This window comes from Aspergillus karnatakaensis (assembly GCF_047715665.1).
Source record: "Aspergillus karnatakaensis strain CBS 102800 unplaced genomic scaffold BJY04scaffold_30, whole genome shotgun sequence".
Classification (NCBI taxonomy): domain Eukaryota; kingdom Fungi; phylum Ascomycota; class Eurotiomycetes; order Eurotiales; family Aspergillaceae; genus Aspergillus; species Aspergillus karnatakaensis.
In genome coordinates this window covers 141440-164909 of record NW_027395742.1, presented here as the reverse complement: position 1 = coordinate 164909, position 23470 = coordinate 141440, and the positions used below count along the sequence as shown (strand labels likewise).

At 50.9% G+C, this 23470-nt stretch overlaps 7 protein-coding genes across 7 annotated transcripts; 2 read left to right on the top strand and 5 right to left on the bottom strand.

Moving 5' to 3' along the window:
- Window positions 1-43: 43 nt before the first annotated feature.
- On the bottom strand, window positions 44-3071 carry BJY04DRAFT_219199 (P-loop containing nucleoside triphosphate hydrolase protein; the record flags this gene model as incomplete). The annotated part of the gene is made up of 4 exons (XM_073716516.1): window positions 44-396; window positions 447-503; window positions 701-968; window positions 1239-3071. 4 exons carry the CDS (start codon window positions 3069-3071, stop codon window positions 44-46), a joined length of 2511 nt encoding a protein of 836 aa, XP_073570275.1.
- Window positions 3072-3753: 682 nt separating this feature from the next.
- On the top strand, window positions 3754-9008 carry BJY04DRAFT_208087 (Phosphomethylpyrimidine kinase-domain-containing protein; the record flags this gene model as incomplete). Its single annotated transcript, XM_073713944.1, has 14 exons — window positions 3754-3806; window positions 3868-4049; window positions 4122-4204; window positions 4256-4800; window positions 4863-5013; window positions 5069-5134; window positions 5205-5313; window positions 5379-5594; window positions 5648-5726; window positions 6713-6933; window positions 6987-7955; window positions 8007-8114; window positions 8616-8744; window positions 8797-9008. 14 exons carry the CDS (start codon window positions 3754-3756, stop codon window positions 9006-9008), a joined length of 3123 nt encoding a protein of 1040 aa, XP_073570274.1.
- A 2644-nt stretch (window positions 9009-11652) lies between these two features.
- BJY04DRAFT_219196 (putative C2H2 transcription factor (Con7)) lies at window positions 11653-13274 on the bottom strand (the record flags this gene model as incomplete). The annotated part of the gene is made up of 3 exons (XM_073716515.1): window positions 11653-12005; window positions 12240-12420; window positions 12597-13274. 3 exons carry the CDS (start codon window positions 13272-13274, stop codon window positions 11653-11655), a joined length of 1212 nt encoding a protein of 403 aa, XP_073570273.1.
- A 2074-nt stretch (window positions 13275-15348) lies between these two features.
- BJY04DRAFT_191312 (uncharacterized protein) lies at window positions 15349-17278 on the bottom strand. The gene has a single exon (XM_073711626.1). It carries the CDS (start codon window positions 16728-16730, stop codon window positions 16038-16040), a length of 693 nt encoding a protein of 230 aa, XP_073570272.1. The 5' UTR covers window positions 16731-17278; the 3' UTR covers window positions 15349-16037.
- A 2312-nt stretch (window positions 17279-19590) lies between these two features.
- On the top strand, window positions 19591-20972 carry BJY04DRAFT_219195 (SGNH/GDSL hydrolase family protein; the record flags this gene model as incomplete). Its single annotated transcript, XM_073716514.1, has 4 exons — window positions 19591-19718; window positions 19817-19949; window positions 20015-20154; window positions 20264-20972. 4 exons carry the CDS (start codon window positions 19591-19593, stop codon window positions 20970-20972), a joined length of 1110 nt encoding a protein of 369 aa, XP_073570271.1.
- Window positions 20722-22078, bottom strand: BJY04DRAFT_78207 (ankyrin repeat domain-containing protein). Its single transcript, XM_073721070.1, has one exon. It carries the CDS (start codon window positions 21948-21950, stop codon window positions 21057-21059), a length of 894 nt encoding a protein of 297 aa, XP_073570270.1. The 5' UTR covers window positions 21951-22078; the 3' UTR covers window positions 20722-21056.
- Window positions 22079-22122: 44 nt separating this feature from the next.
- Window positions 22123-23344, bottom strand: BJY04DRAFT_191308 (uncharacterized protein). Its single transcript, XM_073711625.1, has one exon. The coding sequence runs from the start codon at window positions 23190-23192 to the stop codon at window positions 22620-22622; it is 573 nt and encodes a 190-aa protein (XP_073570269.1). The 5' UTR covers window positions 23193-23344; the 3' UTR covers window positions 22123-22619.
- Window positions 23345-23470: the final 126 nt, after the last annotated feature.

Genomic DNA, 23470 nt, shown 5'->3' with positions numbered 1-23470 from the left:
GTTCGTGCAATCGGGTTTCGGGAGGACATGGAGAAAGCGGCGGCTAAGCGCCAGGCGACACCTTCTTGCTGGGTAAAGAAGATCGAGAGGTCGACGAAGCTTTGGTCACTGCAGAGGACTTTGGGCCCGGATGCACTCGGGCAGAGGTGAGCGAACTGCATGCTTCTGGCCTCGATAGGCTTACTCGAGGCGTCGGTTTATCAGAGCAGCCGTGTTCGTTAATCTTGGAGGGAGATCCGAAGATTGGTGTTGTAACTGACGTTGATGCAAAGCTCGTCGGTAGTCGATCCTCAACATCCGCCTGCGGCCAGGGACTTTTCCCTGTGGGGTCAAAGAAAGTCTGGAACCCATTTTTGTTCAAAGATGCGTCGGTTCTAGCTCGCTTTGAAGCTGGGGCTACGGGTTCCATGTTAGGGCTAATATGTAGGCTAATTAAGATCACATACCAGATCCGCTTTGGTCGCCGTCTTGTTGGCTTTGTTTCACTCTCTCATTTGAAGTACCTAAGTCTAAAACCGTTTTTGATGGCCTGTTAGTTTTGCATTGTGCTTCAACCGAGCGCGTGGCTGGTGAGTTGGCCCGAGTGGCCGACACAGAATCGAAATCTCTCGATGGGGTTGTTGATCTCGGGGTTGCTGGTGGTGTTTTTATCAGAGGCTTAGCTTTGTCCAAATGGCACCTCGGAAGGTCTTAATCTTACCCTGTTTGAATGCACTAAACTTGCGTTTGAGTACTCTGGAGTTGGCAAGCTCATTGCAGGTGCGGAGACTGGACTCTAAAACGGCGATGTCTTGCTTCAGCGTCTCCCGCTCATCATCTCCATCGACCGGCTCAGAGGCCAAAGTCATAATCGTTTTAGCGGACATGTCACAAACTGACTCAGCAGTGAATATTGTTTCAAGAGGAAGTAGAAGACAATTTTTGATTCCCAAGATGGCCACGTTTGTCGTGAAATTCGATATCGCGGCCTATAGCTTGTTAGCAACTTTTTCATGGGACGAACAGCTCCATGGATGCCCTAGCATCCGCCCAGGAACTGCACTTATTGGCGCTAGTACGGTTCAAAGCCTGAAAGCACACAACACGCTGGATCTCACAAGACGACGATGTACGTGGGCTCTACAGAGACTAAAAAAGAAGAAGAGTAAAGGACAGAGACACAACTTCAATGTCACGGTCCAGCGAACAATGACCAAGAAAAGGTAAAGGGACCTCTTATAAGATTGAAAAACACTCACGTCATAAAATGATTGCATGGAGTCAATAATATCCGAAGCTGCCAGTCGATCACTTGATGGTTGATTAATTCCAGTATCATAAGATGCCTGCTCGCCGATCTGAGCGCGGTTCTTCAGTCGGTTCCGTAAGGTGTCAAAAGCCTTCCCGCCGTAAGGGAACGGGCCTCTTGAATTGTGCACATTCAATTCCCGCAGCTTCTGGAGAATGTCTTCCTTCATCTGTGACAGAGCCGGGTTGATCACGCCCTTGTGGATCGCTTGGCTCGTGGGTTCATCAGCCAAATACTGAAGAAGGAGTCTCAGGAACTCATCAATAGACTCCCATACTTTAAGGACGTGTAGCTTGGCCAATTCATGCCAGGGCTGGACCTGGTCTCTGAACAGGGCACCCACGAGAAGGTCATCCGCCGCTCCCGCCAGTAGGGCCCCACGATTGTGTTCAACCTGCTGTTGAATCTCCGATTGCAGGTCTTCACGTCTCACAGGATTCGGGTTCCAGTTTTGAAGATAGCAATTTGTGCGAGTGGCGTCCTGAGAAACCGACCTATCTTCACGTATCAACAGGTTCGGTGCCCAATCTCGTAGACCACAATCTGCGCGGACAAGCTTTCGACTATCTACCGGATCGTCAGTATCGAGTATTTGTCGACGGGTACCGCCGACGAGCATGGCAGTACAGAACTCCTGATCTAGCTCCCTCAATAACGCGCGGAGACGCCGAGGGTCCGATACTGTAAGGCCGTTCCAGGAATTGCCGAAGAAGCCATCCTTATAGACTCCATCACGAGATTCACGGATGATCTTCTCAGCTTGGTATGCAATCCGAAACAGATGCTTTCTTTGCTTGTTGATGTCAGTGCGTGGGCTTCCCAGTCTCCCTAGCTGAGCCTGCTTCTCCTCTTTCTTCTTGCCTATGCTTTTAATCACAGCAGGAAGACTACATTTCATTCGTTGCAGCAGCAGCTTGCTCAGGCGCTTCCTAAGGGCTATGATGCCCGTCGAGTCGCGAGGCACCGTAGACCATCTTTCTTGAGAGAAGAAGTCGCTCTCTTGATCTAGCAGTGGCCCTGGCGGTAAATTCCCAATGATGTGCCATTGTAGTCCTGCCCTTCCGTCCCGAATGAGCCGAGCGCAGGTTTTCTCGAAGGAGTATGAAGCCAGTTGATCAGCTTGAGTCATTACCCCGAGAGTTCGTCGTTGCTTCGGATCAAACTTTGCCGCGGATTTCTGCAATTGTAGTTGCATGTGCGAGGAGCTACCAGCAGGCATCACAAGAAGAATGATACTCTCCGGGTCTGCCATGTACTTGCCGCAACCCCCTTCCGCCCGCGATGCTTCCTCATCGACCATATCACCAGGAAGGTCAATAAGCGCCAACCCCGGCTTGTCCGGTCCACAGATATCAATCCTCAGTGTGTACTTAGTGGCAGGTCTGGCTCTTGCGTTGATGTATTCTCTCGCTTCTTCAAACACCAGGGGTAGGTCTTTCTCAGATGTGTACTTTGTGAAAGTCGGTCTTGGGGTTTGAACGTCATCGATTGCTTCAGCTTGAGACAGATTGGGATTGAATGAGGCACTGATACATTCGTATTGGCGTCTACGCAGAAAGATCTCAGTGACAAAATCTGTGCGTTCGTTTGGGAGGCTGATCCCGGATATAGCTTGCAGGAGGGTCGTTTTACCAGCGGATCTAGGACCAAAGACAACCAATCTCGTCAAGGTGAGAGACTTCTTAACTCCAATAGCTCTCACATTGTCGAGAGTACTCAGGAGCTCTAGCTGCTCTGATTGCAGTTGGTGCAGTGCGGTGTTCTCTTGGAGCGTTTGAGCCATGTTTCGGGGCGCTTTCTTAGAAGATCGAGCTCGTGGGGCACCGGAGACAACAATTCTTTCTTAAACCCCAAGTACCACAGACCGTTTCTGAGCAAGGATTATTATCTTCGTGTTTTGATCGACGATGTTTCGACCAGCAGAGGAGAGACAGGCCAGGGCGTCAGAGAGCAAAATACGTAACTTCATCGAAAAAGAGCCTTTGTGAAGCTTCAGTTACTGGGACCAAGTATACGAGAGACAAATCGATGGTGGATTGTATCTATCGCAGTGTGTTGAGGAAAAAATAGGTAGGTGGTGGGTATCAACACCAAACACAAGATGTTGCGGAGGGAAGGAGATGGAGGTACAGACGCGACGGTTGGTCAACAATGAGTATCCCAGCACAAACCGCATGAAAGCCATCCGAACAGCAGACACTTAACTGCAAGATCTTTTAAGCTCCTTCCCCGTCCTTTTCTACTACCAGGAGCTATTTAGAAGATCTGGGGTATACACAAATGCCACCATCGTGCCAATCTATAGACAAATAAGCTAAACTCTTTTGGGAGTCTCCACTGATATTTCCTCTTCTCCCCAAGATTCACGATGCGGCTTCCATCCTCCATACGCTGTCTTTTGAACCCAAAAATCCTCTGGACTCTTGCTCTTAGCCGGTTGGTTATTACACTACACCTTCTCTATCATGGCAGTCGGGCGAGTCCTCGTGATTGCAGGATCCGACAGCTCCGGCGGCGCGTATGTGACGCCCCTCATTGCCCCTCCGGATTGCCTGCTAATGCACTTCCTCCACGCTCAGGGGTCTTGAAGCCGATCAGAGGGTTTTGACTACTCATGGAGTCTATTCACTCACGGCGACAACTGGTCTGACTGCACAAAATACCCTGGGCGTGCAAGACATCTTTGTGGTCCCCGCAGAATTCGTCAAGAAGCAAATCAATGCCAGTCTCGAGGATGTCGGTGCCGACGTTGTCAAACTTGGTATGCTTTCCTCCTAGGCACTATGTCTTATTCAAGGCCGCTTTGGCGCTGCAATAGCTGACATCTTTGAAGGGATGCTTTCGTCCGCAGAGACAATTGATGTCATTGCTGAGGCGCTTTCATCATATCAGATTCCTTTTGTTGTATTGGATCCGGTATGCCGCCAGACCTTCTTCAACTTGCAGATCTGACACGGCATATTACAGGTGATGGTTTCCACGAGCGGTTCCAAGTTACTACCTGAAGCTGCTGTCAAGGGGCTGCGGACAAAACTCCTGCCGCTGACAACCGTCCTTACGCCCAACATCCCGGAGGCGAAGCTACTTTTGAAAGATGCCGGTCAGGATTCTGCAGACCCGGATGATCTCCAGGGCCTCATTGAACTCACAAAACAGATCGCTGCTTTGGGTCCCAAGGCTGTCCTCCTAAAAGGTGGCCATCTACCTCTCACAAAGGATTATAGGACAGCGCAGAACTCAGACGAATCCTCAAGGGTCGTTGACGTTCTGTTCGATGGGGAGGAGGTCACTCTCTTTGAGACGGACTTCTTGGTTTCGAAAAATACACACGGCACCGGATGCTCCCTCGCGTCTGCAATTTCGGCTAATCTCGCGCTCGGTAAAGACTTGAAAAGGGCTGTGCGTGGTGCTGTTCGGTTTGTCGAGGCAGGCATCAAAACTAGTACCGATCTCGGGAAGGGCAGTGGTCCGATCAACCACTTTCACTCTGTCTACACTTTGCCCTTTGCACCGTATGTCTTTTGGGCTGTTCAGATATTAAGCACCGTGGTTGACTCACTAACGTTATGCTCAGGGGACGATTCCTGGAGTATGTTCTAGATCGTGATGACGTCCGATCAGTCTGGAAACGTTTCACGGAACACGACTTTGTTGCTGGGCTAGGCAGCGGCTCTTTGCCCGTCGAGCAATTCAAAAATTACCTCTCACAAGACTATCTCTATCTTGTACGCCTGACTTTTCCCCGTCCATATCTATGGTTCTAATTACTTCGTACCCCAGGTGCAATTCGCGCGAAGCAATGCCCTCGCATCGTACAAAGCCAAAGATATGGATTCTATTGCTGCGGTATGTGTCAGATCTACGACAGGCCCATTCTCTTCGTGGGCGGGAACGACCTACTAACGCAGCAATACAGTCCGCAAGAATTGTTCTGCACATTCAAAGAGAAACCGCACTGCACGTTGACTACTGCGAGTCGTTTGGTCTCTCCAAAGCCGAGATGGAGAAGCTTCCTGAATCAAACGGTACGTTGCAGCTTATGTTGCGGAACCTTGAGTTATTCATCAAATGCTAACTTAGTGTTTCTCAGCTTGCACCGCATACAGTAGATATATCCTTGATGTCGGGCAATCAGAAGACTGGCTGGCACTCCAGGTGGCTCTAGCTCCGTGTCTCATTGGATACGGCGCCATTGCGCAGAGACTTCATGCCGCAGAGGATACTCTCCGAGAGGGCAACCGATACTTCAAGTGGATTGAGAACTATGTTGCGGAAGACTACACTGAAGCAGTTCGTCTCGGATCCGGTGAGACCCTCTTCCTACGAGATGTGTGCCCAATGACGACTGACTCTTCACAGAACTACTTGAGACCCACATGAGGAAAGTCTCGCCATCCCGAATGGAGGAATTGGTCAAGATCTTCGTTCGGGCAACTGAGTTGGAGATCAGCTTCTGGGACATGGGGCTCGGAAAAGGGCATATTTGATGTGACCATACGGCATAGATAACATGTAGATATTATACTCCGTATATAGCCAAGCCATTGCTTCGACTTCGAGTATAATTCTTCGCAAAAATCGCCGTCGAAGATCATTACCAAAACTTTAATACTGCCGGCGCGACTGAAGGAGGCGGTGTACCCCGTGATTTCACACAAACCTGGGTAGAAAAGATTCCAAGAAAGGCCCTTCAGTCGCCTCATTGTGACCCAGATCCAAAGCTTTTCTCTGACCCCAATTCACTTCTCGAATCACAAGGTGCTGTGAAGACTACAAGTGTGGTTTGGCCTCGATCGAACCAATCTTTGCGGTCGATTGCCACTGCGATCAGCTTACATAACGGCGGCGGTGTCGAGATTTTCCCCTGCACTAGCCCCGATAAGGACGAGCGTTGCCTCAGCGGCTTCCTTCATTATTTTTCCTTTTCTCTGCCTTCCGCCCGACTTTTTTTTCTTTCTCTCTTCACCTCCTCCTCTTTATCTCTTCTCTCTTTGTTGATATCACGTCGATATCCTCTCTCATCTTTCTCTCTTGATTCTTGAAGATCTTTGATTCTCTCCGGTCCTTTTTCCTGTTTACTTTCTCTCCTCGAGAATCCCCCATTTCGTTTACAGGACCAACACATCCCCTAGACTTCGTTATGTCTTCCTACGGCGGCGGCGGTGGCTACCAGCGCGATTCTTATCGGTAAGTTGCTTTCCTGTCATGAGGAATATTTTGACCAGGTTGTACTGGTTAAGACGATTTCGAGATCCTGGTTTGAGAACGCTTTTCGCCTGCCGGTGATTTTTCTGTGGTTACAGACAGCGGCAGCGGTGAAGTGCAATCTTAGCCATGTTCCACGATTTCGTCCACCCGACATTTCTGCTCAAGAATCATCTCTTCCAAAATCTACAAATAATCAACTAACCTTACATTCTACAGCTCCCGACAGAACGGCGCTGGCGGTGGCGGCGGTGGTTATTCTAACGGCTACTCCAACGGCGGTGGTCAGGGCGGTTACGGCGGTGGTGGCTACGGCGGCGGCGGTGGTGGTGGTGGTTATGGCGGCGGTGGTTATGGCCGTGGCGGCGGTGGTGCTGGTGCCGGTGCTGGTGGTGACCGCATGTCCAACCTGGGCGCTGGTCTGAAGAAGCAGGACTGGGGTGAGTTTACTGAGGAGCTGTTTTGCCTTATCCAGATTACTAACTTCCAACAGACCTAGATTCCCTTCCCAAGTTTGAAAAGTCTTTCTACAAGGAGCATCCCGATGTCGCGAACCGCTCCCAGAGTGAGGTTGATGCTTTCCGCAAGAAGTGCGAGATGACTGTACAGGGAAAGAACGTCCCCCGTCCCGTTGAGACCTTTGACGAAGCTGGCTTCCCCCAATACGTTCTCAGCGAAGTCAAAGCCCAGGGATTCGAGAAGCCAACATCTATCCAGTCTCAGGGTTGGCCTATGGCCCTCTCTGGTCGCGACGTCGTCGGTATCGCCGAGACCGGTTCCGGAAAGACCCTGTCTTACTGTCTTCCTGCTATTGTTCATATCAACGCACAGCCCCTCCTTGCCCCAGGAGACGGTCCTATTGTTCTCATTCTCGCCCCTACTCGTGAATTGGCTGTCCAGATTCAGACTGAAATCTCAAAATTCGGCAAGTCTTCTCGCATCAGGAACACCTGCGTCTACGGAGGTGTCCCCAAGGGTCCTCAAATCCGTGATCTCTCCCGCGGCGTGGAAGTTTGCATTGCCACCCCCGGTCGTCTGATTGACATGCTCGAGGCTGGCCGTACCAACCTTCGCCGTGTTACTTACCTCGTTCTCGACGAGGCTGACCGCATGTTGGATATGGGTTTCGAGCCCCAAATTCGCAAGATCATTGGTCAAATCCGCCCTGACCGTCAGACTTGCATGTGGTCCGCTACGTGGCCTAAGGAGGTCCGCCAGCTCGCTAGCGATTTCCTCAACGATTACATCCAGGTCAACATCGGTTCGATGGACCTTTCCGCTAACCATCGTATCACCCAAATTGTCGAGGTCATCTCAGACTTTGAGAAGCGTGACCGCATGCTCAAGCACCTCGAGAAGATCATGGAGAACCGTGGCAACAAGTGCCTCGTCTTCACTGGTACTAAGCGCATTGCCGACGAAATCACTCGCTTCCTTCGCCAAGACGGATGGCCAGCCCTCTGTAAGTTTACCTTCCACTCTTGGAATTCGATCATTCAGCTAACTATTCCAGCCATTCACGGCGACAAGCAGCAGCAAGAACGCGATTGGGTCCTGAACGAGTTCAAGACGGGCAAGAGCCCAATCATGGTGGCCACTGACGTGGCTTCCCGTGGTATTGGTATGATTAACTTGCGTTTTCCCCCTGTTGTTCCCTTCCCGTTCTTCCTCTTTCTTCCTTCATGAAGTACCTCAGCCGTATCGAGGCCGTGCGATTATCGCACGGTGTACTCGACTCTCTTACATGCTCATGCTGGCATACTTGACTCGTCCAGGCTTTGTCGGGTCTTTTACAATGGTTCCCAAGCCAGGAGAACCTTGGACTCACAGTGCAGTTTAGCAGACACGTAGGATTTTCTATTCTTCTGTTCTGACTCTCCGATATCTCTGGATCTGGTTGGTTGAGAAGTACGGTGGCTTCTCTTCTGACTTGTTAAGCTGCATTCCAAGGTTGCTCTAGGACCGCGATATCTGCCAGCACATGGACTCACCCCGTGCAACGGAACTTGAAATGATAAGTCCGTGAAGAGAGTGATACATCTAGTCTCACGGCTGAAAGGGCTTCTATGCCACGCTACTATCTACACTAATGCTCCGTATGCTAACATAAGTTTGTCTCAAGATGTCCGCGACATCACTCATGTCCTGAACTACGACTACCCCAACAACTCTGAGGACTATGTTCACCGTATTGGTCGAACTGGTCGTGCTGGTGCCAAGGGTACCGCCATCACCTTCTTTACCACTGACAGTATGTCCTCCCTATGTTGTCTCGTCAAACTTGTGCTAACTTTATTCTGCAGACGCTAAGCAGGCTCGTGATCTTGTCACTATCCTCTCTGAGGCTAAGCAGCAGATCGACCCCCGTCTCGCTGAGATGGTCCGCTACAGCGGTGGTGGTGGCCACGGCGGTGGCTATGGCCGCTGGGGTGGTCGTGGTCGTGGCGGTGGTGGCCGCGGTGGCAACTACACTGCTTCCAACGCTGCGCCGCTTGGAGGCAACCGTCGCTGGTAGACGCTTTTCTATGCGCCAGTGCAGTCATGAGCTTGTATTCGACATTCCCCGGTAGACGTTCGATTTTGCTTTGCAGGTTTCGTTTTCTGATATTTTTTTCGTAACTCAATATGGGCGGCGTTCATCATCTCACGATAGACTCTGTTATGTGGTTTACTCGAGTTTGCAGGTTTCCGGTCAGGGACAATCACCTGTGCTAATTTTTCTTTTTGTTCTTGAAAAGTCATGCCCTATTCTTGGCCACAACAAGATTAGCTACAGATAGTTCTTCAGAAGCAATGTATTATGGGATTGCATCTATGCTCCTCAGTTTTTCACAACTTGTAACTCAGGCAGCTTCCTCCGTAACGACAATCAAGGCTATCCGCCAGCCACCTCTACTCTTTCTCTAGGAATATGTATCCCTTGGCTATATCAGCATCATTCTCAGAACATCAACCAGAGAGGTCCAGAGCAACCATTCCGGCACGACTGACAGAAATCCGGCCCTGTTTGTTACTCTTACTAGTATAACTCACCCGCATCTGCTCTACTACAAAACACCTATCTTATCCTGGTCCGAAGTCTCAATAGTATACGCCATTGACCCTGGAAAGGCCGAACGTCACTGTCTCTGTCACTGTCACTGTCAATGTTCGAGGAAATGCTATATTGCTGAATTTCCCCACCAAACCACTATATCTGATATCGAAAACCTCCGCTCGAAAGACGTGGCATCCCTCCGAAACGCGTAGGTTTTTTTGTCTTCATCTGAAATGGTCATCTTTCCAGAAAACTCGGGAGAAACCCTGCGCGATCTTATTATCCAAACCAAAACCCCTCCGCAGAGCCCCAGAAACATGCCGCTTGGTGTAACAAGGGGTTCTATACCGAGCAGACTTCGAGGGGAAAATCATACTATACCTAGGTGCTCCGTCCATGAGATAACGTTAGGTTAATCAGTAGCCAACCAACAAGGTCGCTGGATTAATCAACGAAACATCTAACTCGAGCTCAAGTTCGCTCAGGCTGTGCCTCTGAGATTTGCCTGTAAGTCAGTTCGGCTTTCAAGTTTCTGGACCTTTTCAGATTCTAGACATGGCGGCCGGGAGCAGGTATTATATTAGTTACCTTAACCTTCCAAAAGCTTTTACCTTAGCCTCCAGGGACGGTTGGATGATGGCTGAGCGCCCGAGGGTAAGAATCAACAGAATATCCATGTAAGAGGCTAGTAAAGTGGTTAGCGCCGTATAGTGATATATACCTGATTTATCCTCGCGAGATTGGTGGTAGCGAGGTGGACGGACGGGTACACTAGACTAACATACAATGGTACAGGCTAATTGCTATTACTATTACTATAGTTAAGTTAGGAATAGTCAAGATTAGGAGGAGTAAGTGCGGTGGCAAATGTCAATAGACTCGGTGCGCGGTGTAGACAAGCTACTCTATACAGCGGGGAACATCCACTCCACTACTCAGCCTTGTCTGTTACTTGGATAGTCTGTGCTCTGTACCACAAGGCTGTTGACTAGTCTAGACTAACTTCAAACTGCAGTGACCGGTCTGCCACTACGGCACTGCATTGACTCACGTCCTTACGTACAGACAAGGCTAGACTAGTGGCCTCGAGTCACACCACACTAAAGCTAGGCATGGAGTCGAATCGGAGAGGATCCTGATCTACATTTCTGCTGCCAGGTGGGTGGCTGCAGTGCGTCAACGGTTTACTAGTGCTGCTGGTGCTGCTGGTGCTGCTAATGCAGGAACCGCGGATAGTCATGGCCGCTCTGATCACTCGTAACCTGCCGACTCCAATGTGACTAGTCGCAATAGAGTTGCCAGGATGAAAATTTGATGGCTTCAACAGGTCATGGTCATATCTAGTCCTTAAGATGTAACTAGAGCTGGAACGGTAGTCCAAAACAAGTAGATGGGGATGGTCTGAAAGCGTAATGTTGAAGTTTCCACATCAAGAGCTCTGGCATTAGAGCGTAATCCACACAGGAGAAAACAGTAGAGAAAACAAGGACAAGGGATATTGCACATGAATTGAGGTCGTAGGAGTAAAGAGGACAAAACAGGGACATAAGATATGAGGGGACTTGTAACAGAACGGCGTAAATCACAGGTGAGGCCTCCACCAGACATCATCCCCTGTCGCTATCCCTGAGCTGGGTATCTGCAAAGGGGTGTAAAAAATAGACAAATCCACACTCGCACATTCTTTTTCTTCTCATCCGACCATCTAAGTTTGACGAGAGACAAAGGAAATAAAGAGTAAGGAAATAACAAACATGACGCAGGCAAAAAGCATGAGTCGCAAGGCCGTAGCTTTTGACTGGAGCAAATCATGGCCAAAAAATGGTATCATGTGCGCAAGATCTCAAGAAATTAGACCCAGAGGCGGCGAGAGGGATTAGGAGGGTATTGAATATTAGAACATGCAACCTTAAAAGAAAGGGTGAGAGGGGTCATCTATTGCGGGTAGCTGGTCGATTGGTTTTCTGCGACGCCATCATCGATCAGCTATACACCCCTATAGCAATAGACTCAAGGACCTTCTTTGTGACCGTGCATTTCAATCGTAGTCGTGTGTCGTGTGTCCTCCCATTTTTCATTTTCATGGTCCAGCCCTAAACAATGCAAAGATGAAAAGGGCTGACTACTTACGTTGCTGGTACACTTGACCGCTCTGCCCATAGGGCGAGTGAGGGTAGCTTGGAGGGTATCCCATCTGTCCATTACCCTGGTAGACCATACCACCCGCACCACCACCGTACTGCCCAGGGACCTGGCCTTCAGCAGGCTGGTAGCCGATCGGAGGGAGCTGGGGTCGGACGCCGCCAGGGTAAGCCGGAGGCTGCCCACCCTGTGAAGGGTCTGCCGGGTTGGGAGCATCAACCTGGCTCTGAGCAGCTTGCGCAGCAGCAGCACGCTCGCGTTCTTCAGCGACCTTGCGTTGAGCTTCCTCCTCCTTCTTGCGAGCCTTCCACTCTTTCCGGATTTCCTTGAATTCTGAGTGGCCAGTCAGCACAAATCACGCGGCACTTGTAAGCAAACTAAAGTAAAGAAAATAACCTCGCCGATTCCTCGGTAAGGTGTCGCGCTACTGCGATCCGCAACGCTAAGGCTGTGTAACTTGACTAGCGCGTGCCGCAACCCGCACTAGCCAAACCACCGCAGCTGCAGCGACGCAAAACAACAATATCCAATCCAGCCAACCAGACGACGCAAAGATTAATGACTTACCTTCGGGAGTTCGCTTCGCACCGTGCGATTGCATAGTAACGTGAGCATTCAAGTGATTCAATGTGCCGTATGCCTTTTCGCATCCATTCCATCCACACTTGTACATACGCTCAATCTCCTCGTAGCGGCGACGAGGCCGCTTGTGTTGCTGCGCACCGGGAATAGGAACGAACGAGTACACCTGTTTTGATCAAGTCAGCTTCTGCGACATCAAACACCAAAAACACATTGATGAGAGATAATGCGCCCGCATCTTCACGTCCTGGGAGGCAGCTCCGACCGCAGCCCCGATCCCAAGACAACAATCGAACCAATTGCGCAGCCTTTGGAAACAGACGCCAAAATACAAGAACATACCTGGCCAGGGCGCGGCCCTGCGGTCGCTGCAGGGGAGGCGGGACCAACCGTTGTGGCAGGGGAGCTGTAAGGTCCCGGAAGACCGTGCTGGTGTTGCCCATATCCATGCGACCATTCTGGACGCGCATACATCTGTGGTGGTGGAGGCGGGGGGTGACCCTGATACTGAGCCATTTCATGCCCTTGCGGCTGGTAAGGCGAGTAGGGGGGAGGATAGGTCGGGCTATTGGCCGCAATCGAGGGATCTATAGGAACGTCCGCGTCAGACTTCACGTTCGTGTGATTGCGATGGCCATTTTGGTGCCCATCATTCAGGGTGTTCATGGACGGACTTGTTGTTTGAGCCATACCTGCCGCACCTCCGGGCTGGGAGTTCGGCGCGTGATGGTATTGAGGGGGCCGGGCCAGGTACTCGGGATACGCAGGAGAGCGCGCGGGGGGAGGCGGCTGGTTCAGACTGTAGTCGGACTGCGGTGTGTTGGAGGAAGTGCCGGGGCGAACCTCAGGTTGGGGAGTGTACTGAGGATTGGGGCGAGATTCCGGTTGAGGCGTGTATTGAGCAGTTGCAGCAGCAGATGCCTGGTCTGCAGCTGTGAATTCAGAATGTGTCGCGGTGGACGGTGGATACGGTGAGTGCGAACCTGACTGCGCGTACTCGGAAGCAGGCCTGTTGTCCATATAATACAGAAGAAATGGTCGCTACCGGAAGAAATATCCCTGACGATCCCAAGCTAGTCTCGCGCGTCTGTTGATACGCGTCGAAAGAATACAATGAGCTTGTGGACGGAAGAAAAGTAAAGGTGACAGGGTGCGCCGCAGCGACAAGAGGTATGGTATGGGAAAGATGCAACGGGGGAAAAGGATTGGCTTGGGGGAGGAGGAGATCCTAGTGTAATCCCGTGTCGAGAAAGTCTTGGAAGTTCCCCTCTTGTTGGCACGTACTGGTTTAGTGTGATTTTGGGGGAGGGAGGAGGAGGGCGAGAATTGCTTGTGGTGGTGGTGGTGGTGGTGGTGGTCACAGCGGAAGTTCAACAAGCACGTTCAAGACGGGGGTCGTTGATGGATAAGAGAGGAGAAAAGAAAATAGAGGAAGGATCGACGCGTAATTATGGTCACGAAAACCGAATCTTTCCAGTCTCCAACACAGCAGGTCAAAATTACCAGACTGGGGTGTAGGGGAGCGTCTGTCACGGTATAGTGACCAGCAACAACAATGGAAAGTGAGGTGCTGGATCGCGATGCTTAATCGCTTAGTCGCCTTTTAGGGTGACGGAGAATGGCTCTTGCAGGTGGCGGCAGGCACGACAGCAGCACTGAGCACGAGGGGAGGGAGGATCCAGCAGCAAGCAGGCCTAGCGAGAAAGGGACGCAGGCTGGAGCACTGCAGCAGGCGGATGGAGCCAAGCAGGGCGCGAACAGAGAGGATAGTCAAATCACAAGTATACGGGAGGGGAAACTAAAATAGAGTAGAATCCACCAGCTCGAAAGAGTGATAGCGCCAGAGAAAGTGCCTCGATGCAAGTGGCGAGACTGGAGTGACTGGTAGCACAAATCACCCTAAAAGCGACCGGAGGAAGATGGTTTGACTCGACTCGGGAGAACCAGACCTGAGGAGGAAAGGCGCGTCTTAAGGCTTTTCAGGAGCAGCCAGAGCTTGAATCAGTCGAGCGCTCTTTGAACGAAGAGAGCACCTCGTGCGATTTGATTCCGAGGATATGGTGGAGCTGCGCGTGGGCCCCGTAATAATTATTATCTCTCGCTTCTCCTCTGCGAAAAGGGAGTTGGAGGCCAAAAAAAAAAAAAAAAGGACGGATTTCAATGAGGAGGAGGAAAATAAAAATGCAAAGAAGCCTGGCAGGGAGAGTGGAAGCAGAGTCACGATGTGTAATACGGAAACCACAGGGTAAAGGGGGGTGGTATTGGTATTGTCATAGCTGTTACCGCCCGGAGGATTAGCAGAGGCAGGCTGTCATTTGCCCGTCCAGCGGAGGGTTGTCGCTTTCTGGTGAGACCCCCCGTTCAAAGACCCACTGATAATTATCAATATTTTACTGAGAGCACTCTCACTTGTCCTTTCCCCTCACGTTGGGATGCTCTGATCCGGCTAAGCTTTCCTTGTCGGGCTGCTGTCCTGTTATTACAGAGTATCCTGCTCTCCCTCCCCCCAATCGCCTCCATCACACGGCTCGCTGGCGGGTTGTGGCAAAGACGAACGAGTCAGACTGATGCAACCTTCTTCCTCTTTCGTTTCAGATGACTATCTACAATATAATCCTACTATTTGTTGTGGCGCCAAGTATAAAAAGGCCAGATGTGAAGTTGAGAATAAGTTGATAGTCGAAGATAGTGGTAGGGATTTAGAGCTTGATGGTCTACCCGCGATTTGGGGCGGACGCCGGACGGTGCGCCTGTCCAGTTTCCAGCCGGTCGTGAACCTAGCGCCGAAGCTCGTGGCTTCAGCGACCGATCGTTGGTCGACGGTGCTTGCAGCGTGGGTAGGCCAGCGTTAGGGACGGGCTAGCAGAGAGCACTAGTCATTGTGGACTATGAATGGCGTGCCCGATAAACGGCTGGAACGGAAAAGGCACCGTCATGTCAAGCTAGGCGAAAAGGAGCCGTAGCGCCGTCTGTTAGACTAAGGTAGGTTAACTGACGAGCGCGTGCAGCGCGTGGAGGCTGACGGATTTTATCATATATCATGGATCAACTTCAACAGCATTAAGTGCAGCACCACATTTTGTTGAGAGTGCCACGCCGTACAGACCCAGGCAGATGTCAAGATGAAATAATGCTACGTAATAGAGATTGTGCTGATATCAGCCCATTTAACCAAATACCGGGTAAAAAACACAAAAAGACACGATAGGAAAGAAACGGAGGCGGCTAATGCCGGTGGTGGGTGGATGAAGTGACCAGCGACTGGTGGGAAAAGGGGATGTTGCAATGGTCACCTGTTGTTCGAGGCTGAGAATTTCCAATGGGGATGAGTGTTAGAGTGGGGATATATGTTGACAACCACAGTCCACTTCGTTTCGAATCAGGAGATTGGATCCCATCGTCTGAGTCGCCCTTTGCATGTTGAACAAGGTCGATTATTTGTCTTGCACCTCCGACCTCGAGAGTCCAGAGTTGAGATGCAAACCCAGGAAACGGGCGCCCCCGACCTCGGAAGCCCAGCTATGCTCGTTTCGCGCAAGTCAGGAACGCCGGTGGAGAGCACCACTGCCAAGGCCCAATCCCGTCATCCGGAATTGGGGCCATTTGTCAAATTAACTTTATTGCTAGTTGCAGTTAGTAATACCGGGCGGCATGGGCATTCAGCTGGAGCTGTGCACAAATCTCTCCTCAAGGATAAAAGGTTAATAACGAATAATGCACGTTTTGTTTTGGTGGCCATCGAACGTCAACACTACGACGGGAGTCGACACTGTACTCACGCAGTCAGAGCTTGGTTTCCGCATCTCCGGGGGATATACGAGGGTACGCCCTAAAAATACTCAGCACAGAGTGAACTGATAAGAGGTTGGACAAAGCTGGGAGCTTCAGCATGAAAAGTGGGCTGAGAATGGGGACAGCGGAGGTTTGTGGAGAACCATCGGAATTGCTTGAGGTTTGAGGATGCTCTCGTGAATCAGGTCGTTGTGAAGGCAGGTTGGGGATGGGTAAGCTCAAGAGTTGACGGTATCTTTGTCCAAAGTACGCTCCACTGGAAGCGATATTCTCCTGGTAATCCTGCTCTCCAAGCGAGCTTCTCATCGAAATGCTACCTTCTGATAAGTGCCGTCTTGGGCAGACATCCATGTCCCCTTGAAAGTGCGGAGAACTGTTAGCACTCCGGGTTACCAAGAAGGAACCTGTATGACAGATTGCAGTTCCACCAAGCAGAAAGGGGGCTAAAATACGACAACCTGGAAATAATGCAGGTCTCCAACCTCGGAAGGTCCCCTCAAAGCACAATTCAGCTGAGTGGTTTGATATGCTGGGTGATTGGTTGTACCCCGCGCTGGCGGAACCTCGTAAAATCCACTGTGTGGACATCGCCGCATCGGTGAGGCTTCCGTCACGGCAAGAAAAGAACCCCCCGGTCAGAGAGATACTGTCGTCTCCCTTGATCATCAAGGTTTCGGAAAGCATCTCAAGCTTGAGGACTGTGGTCTGGGTGGTTGAAACGAGCGAGTTAACTGGATAGAGCGTGCTTTCCTTGTGAAATGTCAGCGTTCTAGACAATTATCCTGCCAGTCCAGGGCTCTCTCGGATATTAACCGAAACTTGACAAGCAAGAATGGTGAGAACCCCTGCATGAGAAAGGGGTTGATAATTTCTTGCAGTCACTTACTTCTGCCAATTATGGCGTCGCATCAGTTTTTTTCTTCTCGTTCGAGCGATTTTGATTAGTATCTGTTTCCTGATTGCTACCGGTGATGGTGAGAGACCAGGAACTCCCATATACTAGAGCTTTTATCGTTCGTAGAATCGTCAAGGTCAAGATGTGCACGGCAAACTATTTTGGTGCCGGAGTATGATCCACGTGGGCAAGAACGTCGTTGGCTGTATTCTGCACCGGAGCGCCTTAGTAGCCTCTAGTCGGCTTGTTGACGTCCTTAGGGGATACCTTGTTTGAGCTTCACACTTTACATCAAAGCTCGCTGTTTCTTCTGAATAAGAGCTCGAGGTCAACACGGCTTGGTTTCACTCACTCGCGATGCAACAGAGCAGTGAGCAAAGGTGACAGGCTCATGATGTTACCCCTAACCCCTGCAGCAAGTCCTATCAGTTGATGATTGCAAATATATATTGTACCAGTATCCCTCTACAGCCAATGAGAGAACGAATGTAAGGGTGTCAAAGCCTCGACTGGATCGCTGATTTTCCAGATAGCCGCGCCTGCTAATAAACAGTCTGGACTACAGGACTGTGGATCAATATGGATGAATCTCAGATGATGGGGAAGGTGAACCGTCGCTAAACTCAATTCCAAAGAAAGGACGGGATAGCGGAGAGCGCAACCGAAAGGCTTCAGTTTTGCTATCAACATTCTCTTGAGTAGTCCGTGCTTTCCCGCGGAGCGTTCGGGGTGCAATTTCCGTCTGATCGAGTCCGGCGAAAGCAAATCCAACGAAAGCAAGCTCCAGGCTGTCAAGGGCATTTGCCGGAGAAGTTGACATGGGCATAAGCTCTCCGGGTCTCACTCTGGTCCAACTCTAGAGGGAAGATAGGCTCACACGGAGTCCCATGTTCTGCGAGCTACACAGTGCTATGCGAAAACGGTGCTTAGAGCGCGAATACTCCGTACGAAGGATCAAGTTGGAATGCTACCTCAGAGATGCAAAAAGAACCTCGAGATCTCTCCAGCTCCCTCGCTTGCCTTTGATGCCAGGGCGTTATTGGTCGGTATTTCTCCGAGAAAGCGACAGTCAGAGAGCGCCAAGATTTCGCGATTCGAAATCCACAACTGCTGTCGCCCCGAATAGGCAGGTAATTGTGGAAGCCAGCTATGCCATATGGTCATCATATCGAATATCCTTTTGACGGATCTCTCTCTACATAAGATGACATCCTAAGCCACAGAGCTTGTAGGAAGGCGCGCGACACCAGGTATCACCCTGGTCCTTGGGAAGGGGCATTCTGTCTTCCATGCATATTCTTCGGCTGCTCTAGGTGAGAAGCAGCTTTACCCATGGCTGCGACCGTTCACGCCATTGCGGGCTTACCTCGAGGAAGAGGGCTCCTATCCAATCTGATTGCCTCGTGATTTTATCGCATGGGACTATGAAAGTTAATTGCATGGAGATATAGGCCTAGTCCACGCTGGTGATAGCGCCCTCCTTACCCGAGCCACGCCTGGCTGGCTTTAAATACTACTAACTGTTTGCAGAATAGCGGCTTACACGCTCAAAACCAGCATCGTTTTCCTGCCATACGCTCGGATTACAGATTTCTTTCTGTTGTTTCTGAATTCTAACTCTCGCAGCTTTTGCCCGAGTTGATAAGGACCGCTCGAGCTCCCAAAAAAAGCAGTCTCTGCGTCCAACCTTAACACACCGTAGCAGTGACACTGAGCACCGCTGCGGACAATGGATCCGGCTGCACAAGGCCTACTTGGGCTATCAAGATATGGGGAATATGATATTACGCTTCCAACTTCCAAGTCCACCTCCCGGTCCTCCGCTCCCCTCCTTCGGCCGGAACTGGAGTCCTCTCCTGAGGCCCACTACAAGGGGAAACCACACGGGCTTTTCCGTGGACTTGTTGTTTACTAGTCGGTGAGATCGTACACCGGACTGTGCTTCGTCCGTTGATCAGAGACCCATGGTTTCCAGCCAGGCTTCGGGAGAAATACGGCTGAATTGATTATCGTCGTCCACATTAAGGCTCCATACTGCGGAACAGCATCTTCCCCACAATTAAACCGCATGATCTCGCTCTGAGCTGTCAGCGCCGAGCAAAACCTCGATTCTCGAGTCAGCCTTCTGCCATTTTTAGGTCGAGTAGGTCTCAAAAGCTCGGAGTCTCGGGCTCGACTATTGCGATGCACAACGCAACTTTGCCAACACCACGCCCCCAGCCTCGGGTCAAGACCGTGCAGTGGCTCGTGCCGCGTGCGGAGTCCGTGTTTGCTTGGTGCCTCAGGCCAGTGGAGGCGAGTGTAGGTATGGGTTCATGCCTCAGGCCCAGTTTCGCTGAAGTATACCCAGAAAACACCACACCATAACAGACCACTTCATTCAGCCTGTATACTTCACGAAGCGTCGATCACTTTCCTTCTGCCCGGAAGATGAAGCAGCCCCGAGTCATAACGGAGAATTACATTCCGTCTATGATGTAGTAATTACCATGTCTTTGGGTAGAATTATCCGCCCTAATCCTGCACTGAGCGCTGGGCCAAAGATGATCTAACTATAGTCCATATACATATGTACAACTGGAATATTTGGAATCGTGACCAAGAGTGCTCTGGTTCTTCTTGATAGAATATCAGACGATATCAATAAACATGACGAGATATCCATTTATGTTTGCAGCACTCATCTTATCCCTCGTGTACACTGATCCTATGAGTGTTGCTCATACATCTACCCCGGCAAATAAATATGGCATTGACTGGGACTCGATTCGTCATGTGTTAGTATTCGCCCCTTACCTCATCTTCCACCAAAGCACAGGTGTCCTCAAAATAGGAAACATTATCTCAAGGTTCCACGCTTATATCTAAATCGCAGCATTGCCTTCGGCGACTCCTACACGTTCGTTCAAGGCTCCCACGGATACCCTGGCTACAGCTTCATCGGCGACCAACTGAACCTCGGATTCGACGCAGAGAAGCTCCTTTCAAATAAGATTATTCAAAACAAGGTTCTTTCATTCTACTTATCACCACTGTTCAGCCACCACTAACTCCGCTCCGATCTGATATCAAGACCGGGACCTCAGCCGGCGGCCCCAACTGGATCGAACACCTTACCGGCTGTGGTGTAAAGGAGGGCCTGACGGCGCCGTTAAGCTGCAAGCGATCACTCTGGAATTTTGCGTTTGCTGGCGCGGGGATCTCGGCCGAGCAGTATGTATAGAATATATACTTCAAGTCTCCCACCTCAAGTCTCCCAAAACACCACACTCTCACTAGATTCTTGGTAATTTTGCTGATTTGGCCCCGGGGGAAATAATAGTATTCCTCTTCACCATCCCTACACGATCTTTCTCGTCAATCAGATTGCCCAGTATGCGACGTACGCTCATCCGGTTCTCACGTCGACCTCGCTCAACACCTCTTCGTCTACCCCCACCAGTCATGACCCTCACGACCCGCGCAAGCCCATTCTCAGCACCAAAGAAACCCTCATAGCAATCTGGATCGGCATAAACGACATAAACGACAGCATCGACTACGCCACACCCGCGTTCTACAACACCCTGCTGACAACCCTCTTCGCGTCCCTCGCAGACCTTCACAATCTCGGGTTCAGGAACTATCTCATCTTGAACCTCCCTCCGCTCCACCGCACCCCATCCAACCAGGTATTACCGGAGACTGAACAGAAACCGAATGCCACGGCTGTAGGGTGGTGGAATTCAGCACTGAAGTCACATTCCGAGCGGTTTGAGAGGGAGAACCCCGGTGTGAATGTGTTGCTCTTCGATGCGTTTTCGGTGTTGAGTGGCGTTTTGGATGAGCCGGGGAAGTATGGGATATTGAATACGACGAGTATTTGTCCTGGCGTGAAGGAGGATGATGTTGATACGGGCTATGAGGGGTATGGGTGTCCGACGCCTGTGGAAAGCTATTTCTGGTATGATGCGGGACATATTGGGGAGAGGGTGCATAGGGTTCTTGCGAGGGTTGTGGAGAGGGGGTTGAGGGGGTGGAAGGGAAGGTGATTGATATAACGGAGCATATATATGAGTTGATATTAGGTAAAGGTGTTTGAAGTCTTCGTAATTTGTTGAGCTTCTCGGGTACTATTATTCCTTAACGGGGTACTGCTTTCGCCAATACCATCGTCTTAATACACCCAAGACACCGGGGACGGGCTTCTTCTCATATCGCTGTGCGAAGTCGATTGCTCTGAGGAGTTGCGGCTCAACAGTTTCATAAGGGATGTTCTGGTCATCAATAGCCTGTAGCAGGAGTCTTGCGGTCTCGACTTTAGGACACTCAGATCGTTGCGCTAGAGCAACAAGCGGACACATACGCCTGTCACCGCGAGTGGTTTGGCCGCAGGGGTTCGCGCCTCGCTCAAGGAGGATGCGAACACCTGCGCTTTCGGTATAGCCGAGCTCATTGTTGATCACCCGGAGGAGCGCGGTTTGTCCGTGAGAGTCGGTTGCTTCGATGTCTAGACCGTTTGCGAGGAGGAGGTCGACGATTTCTGATGCGGCGGCGTGATCATCGGCTGCTGCGGCGAAGCTAAGAATGTTCGGAACTTGGCTGTTGGATATTCTAGAGAAGTCGAGACCGCGGGATATGAGGAGGCGAACCAAGGCGATATTGCCTTTCGAAGCGGCCCATTTGAGATCATGCTCATCGTAGTTAGTGCCGGGCTGTGGGTTATAGCCCTCTTGAAGGAACGTGTTAAGGATGGCTTCGGTGGATGAGTATAGAAAGTTGAGGGCCCCGAATGGTTCGGGAAAGAAAGTAGGCTCGTTGAAGTCGAGGCCTTTGCTGAAGAGCATTTGGAGTTGCGCTGCCTTGCCGGCGCGGATTACTTCAATCCACACCGGAGTTCTTATCCCTTCTCCTCTCCTTGGGCGGAAGCGGGCTCCCTTGTCTAAGAGTATCTTGAATATGTCCTCGTGCGGAATCGCTAGGGATAAAGATCCCACGATCCCCATCTCCATCGGGTATACAAGCGCCATGCTCTAGTAAGAGAGAGACCACTTCTGGGAAACCGCCTCGCACAGCACAGATTAACGGATTTCGCAGTTGGCCTTCATATACAGGACTTGGCATGCCGTCTGGGTTTGCACCACGCGAGAGGAGAAACCGCACAGCACTGACCCGGCCGTGCTCTGCTGCCCAAGCGAGAGGCGCACTGAATAACCTCCGTCGATCTGCCACCTCCGGGGGATCTAATGGAATTCCCAATACTCGAGTTGGCGGCGAGTTCACATTCCATCCCATCCCCATTAACTTGCCTAGAACATCAACCAATCCCGCAGCAGCAGCAGCACAGGCAACAATTGATCGATCACGTTCACTTTTCGTGGTGGTGGGAATATCCAAAAAACGAAGCCAACGTGCAACAATGTCAGGATCATTGTAACTGACAGAGCGAAGCAAAAGCTTTATACTCGGTTCTGCACCATGATTGAGGAGGCATCGCACTGTTTGCAGATGCCGGCCCTGCGCGGCGAGTGCAAGCGGCGGTTCCTCATTATCCCAACTCCCCAAGTCCGTGTCTGCTCCATTGACAAGGAGCGCCTCTACAATCCCAGTGTGCCCATTGCGCGCAGATATTTGGAGAGGGGTGAGCCCTGCGGCATCCCGTACATTGACCGCGCAGCCTGCTTGTAGCAGGAGCCTCACTACAGTGAGATGTCCTGAATCCGCAGCAAGAGCAAGGGCAGTCTGTTCTCCTTGCCCCTTAGATTCAACGTCCGCACCATGATCCAGCAAAGCTGCACGATGGATTCGTGCCCTTGCTTAGATGCGATAGCGAGCGGTGTCCCAAAGACCATCTCGCCATCCGAAAACTCATAAGTTGAAAACTTGGTGTATTTCTGAGATACGAACAAGTTGGGGTTTACTCCACATTTGCATAGTAATTGGACGATTTCCTCATGGCCATAGAGGCATGCAAGAGCGAGGATCTGTGTCGAAGGCTCGATCCCGGCTACTAAAGCCTTTTGCGCAGTCGGCAAGACACCATGAGCCGCTGCCCAGCGCAGGGGATAGTCATCATGATTGCGTGCGCTGGTTGTGTAGGAAAGGGAGTTTAGAACCTCATAGAATTCGCGACTGCATCTGGATATGGCGCTGAGCTCGCTCTTGTAATCTAAGAATCCGACAATGTGCAGGATTAACTCTAACGGAAGATTAGTGCAGCAAAAGGGGACTCCAAGAATAAAGAACATAGGCTGTTGCAAAGATGGGTGCATGATCCTAAGCTAGAGTCGGCGCTAGGCAGCTGAGGCTGACCATTCAATGGTGAGCTCACAGTGCTTGTCCGACAAGCCATAATCCCTTGGAGGTAATTTCCATAGCCAAAGGCCATAAGAGCAGTAGCAGCCCCTGGACCCTCAAACGTAAATGATGGGGCAGAGCCTTGGATCATGTTGTTGTTGTAGTTAGCCCATGATAGGAAAGGGAGAGGTCACGTGGTGATATGGAAACTGGTCTGTTATCCGGCGCTAGCGACGATTTTGCTGGTCGCTAT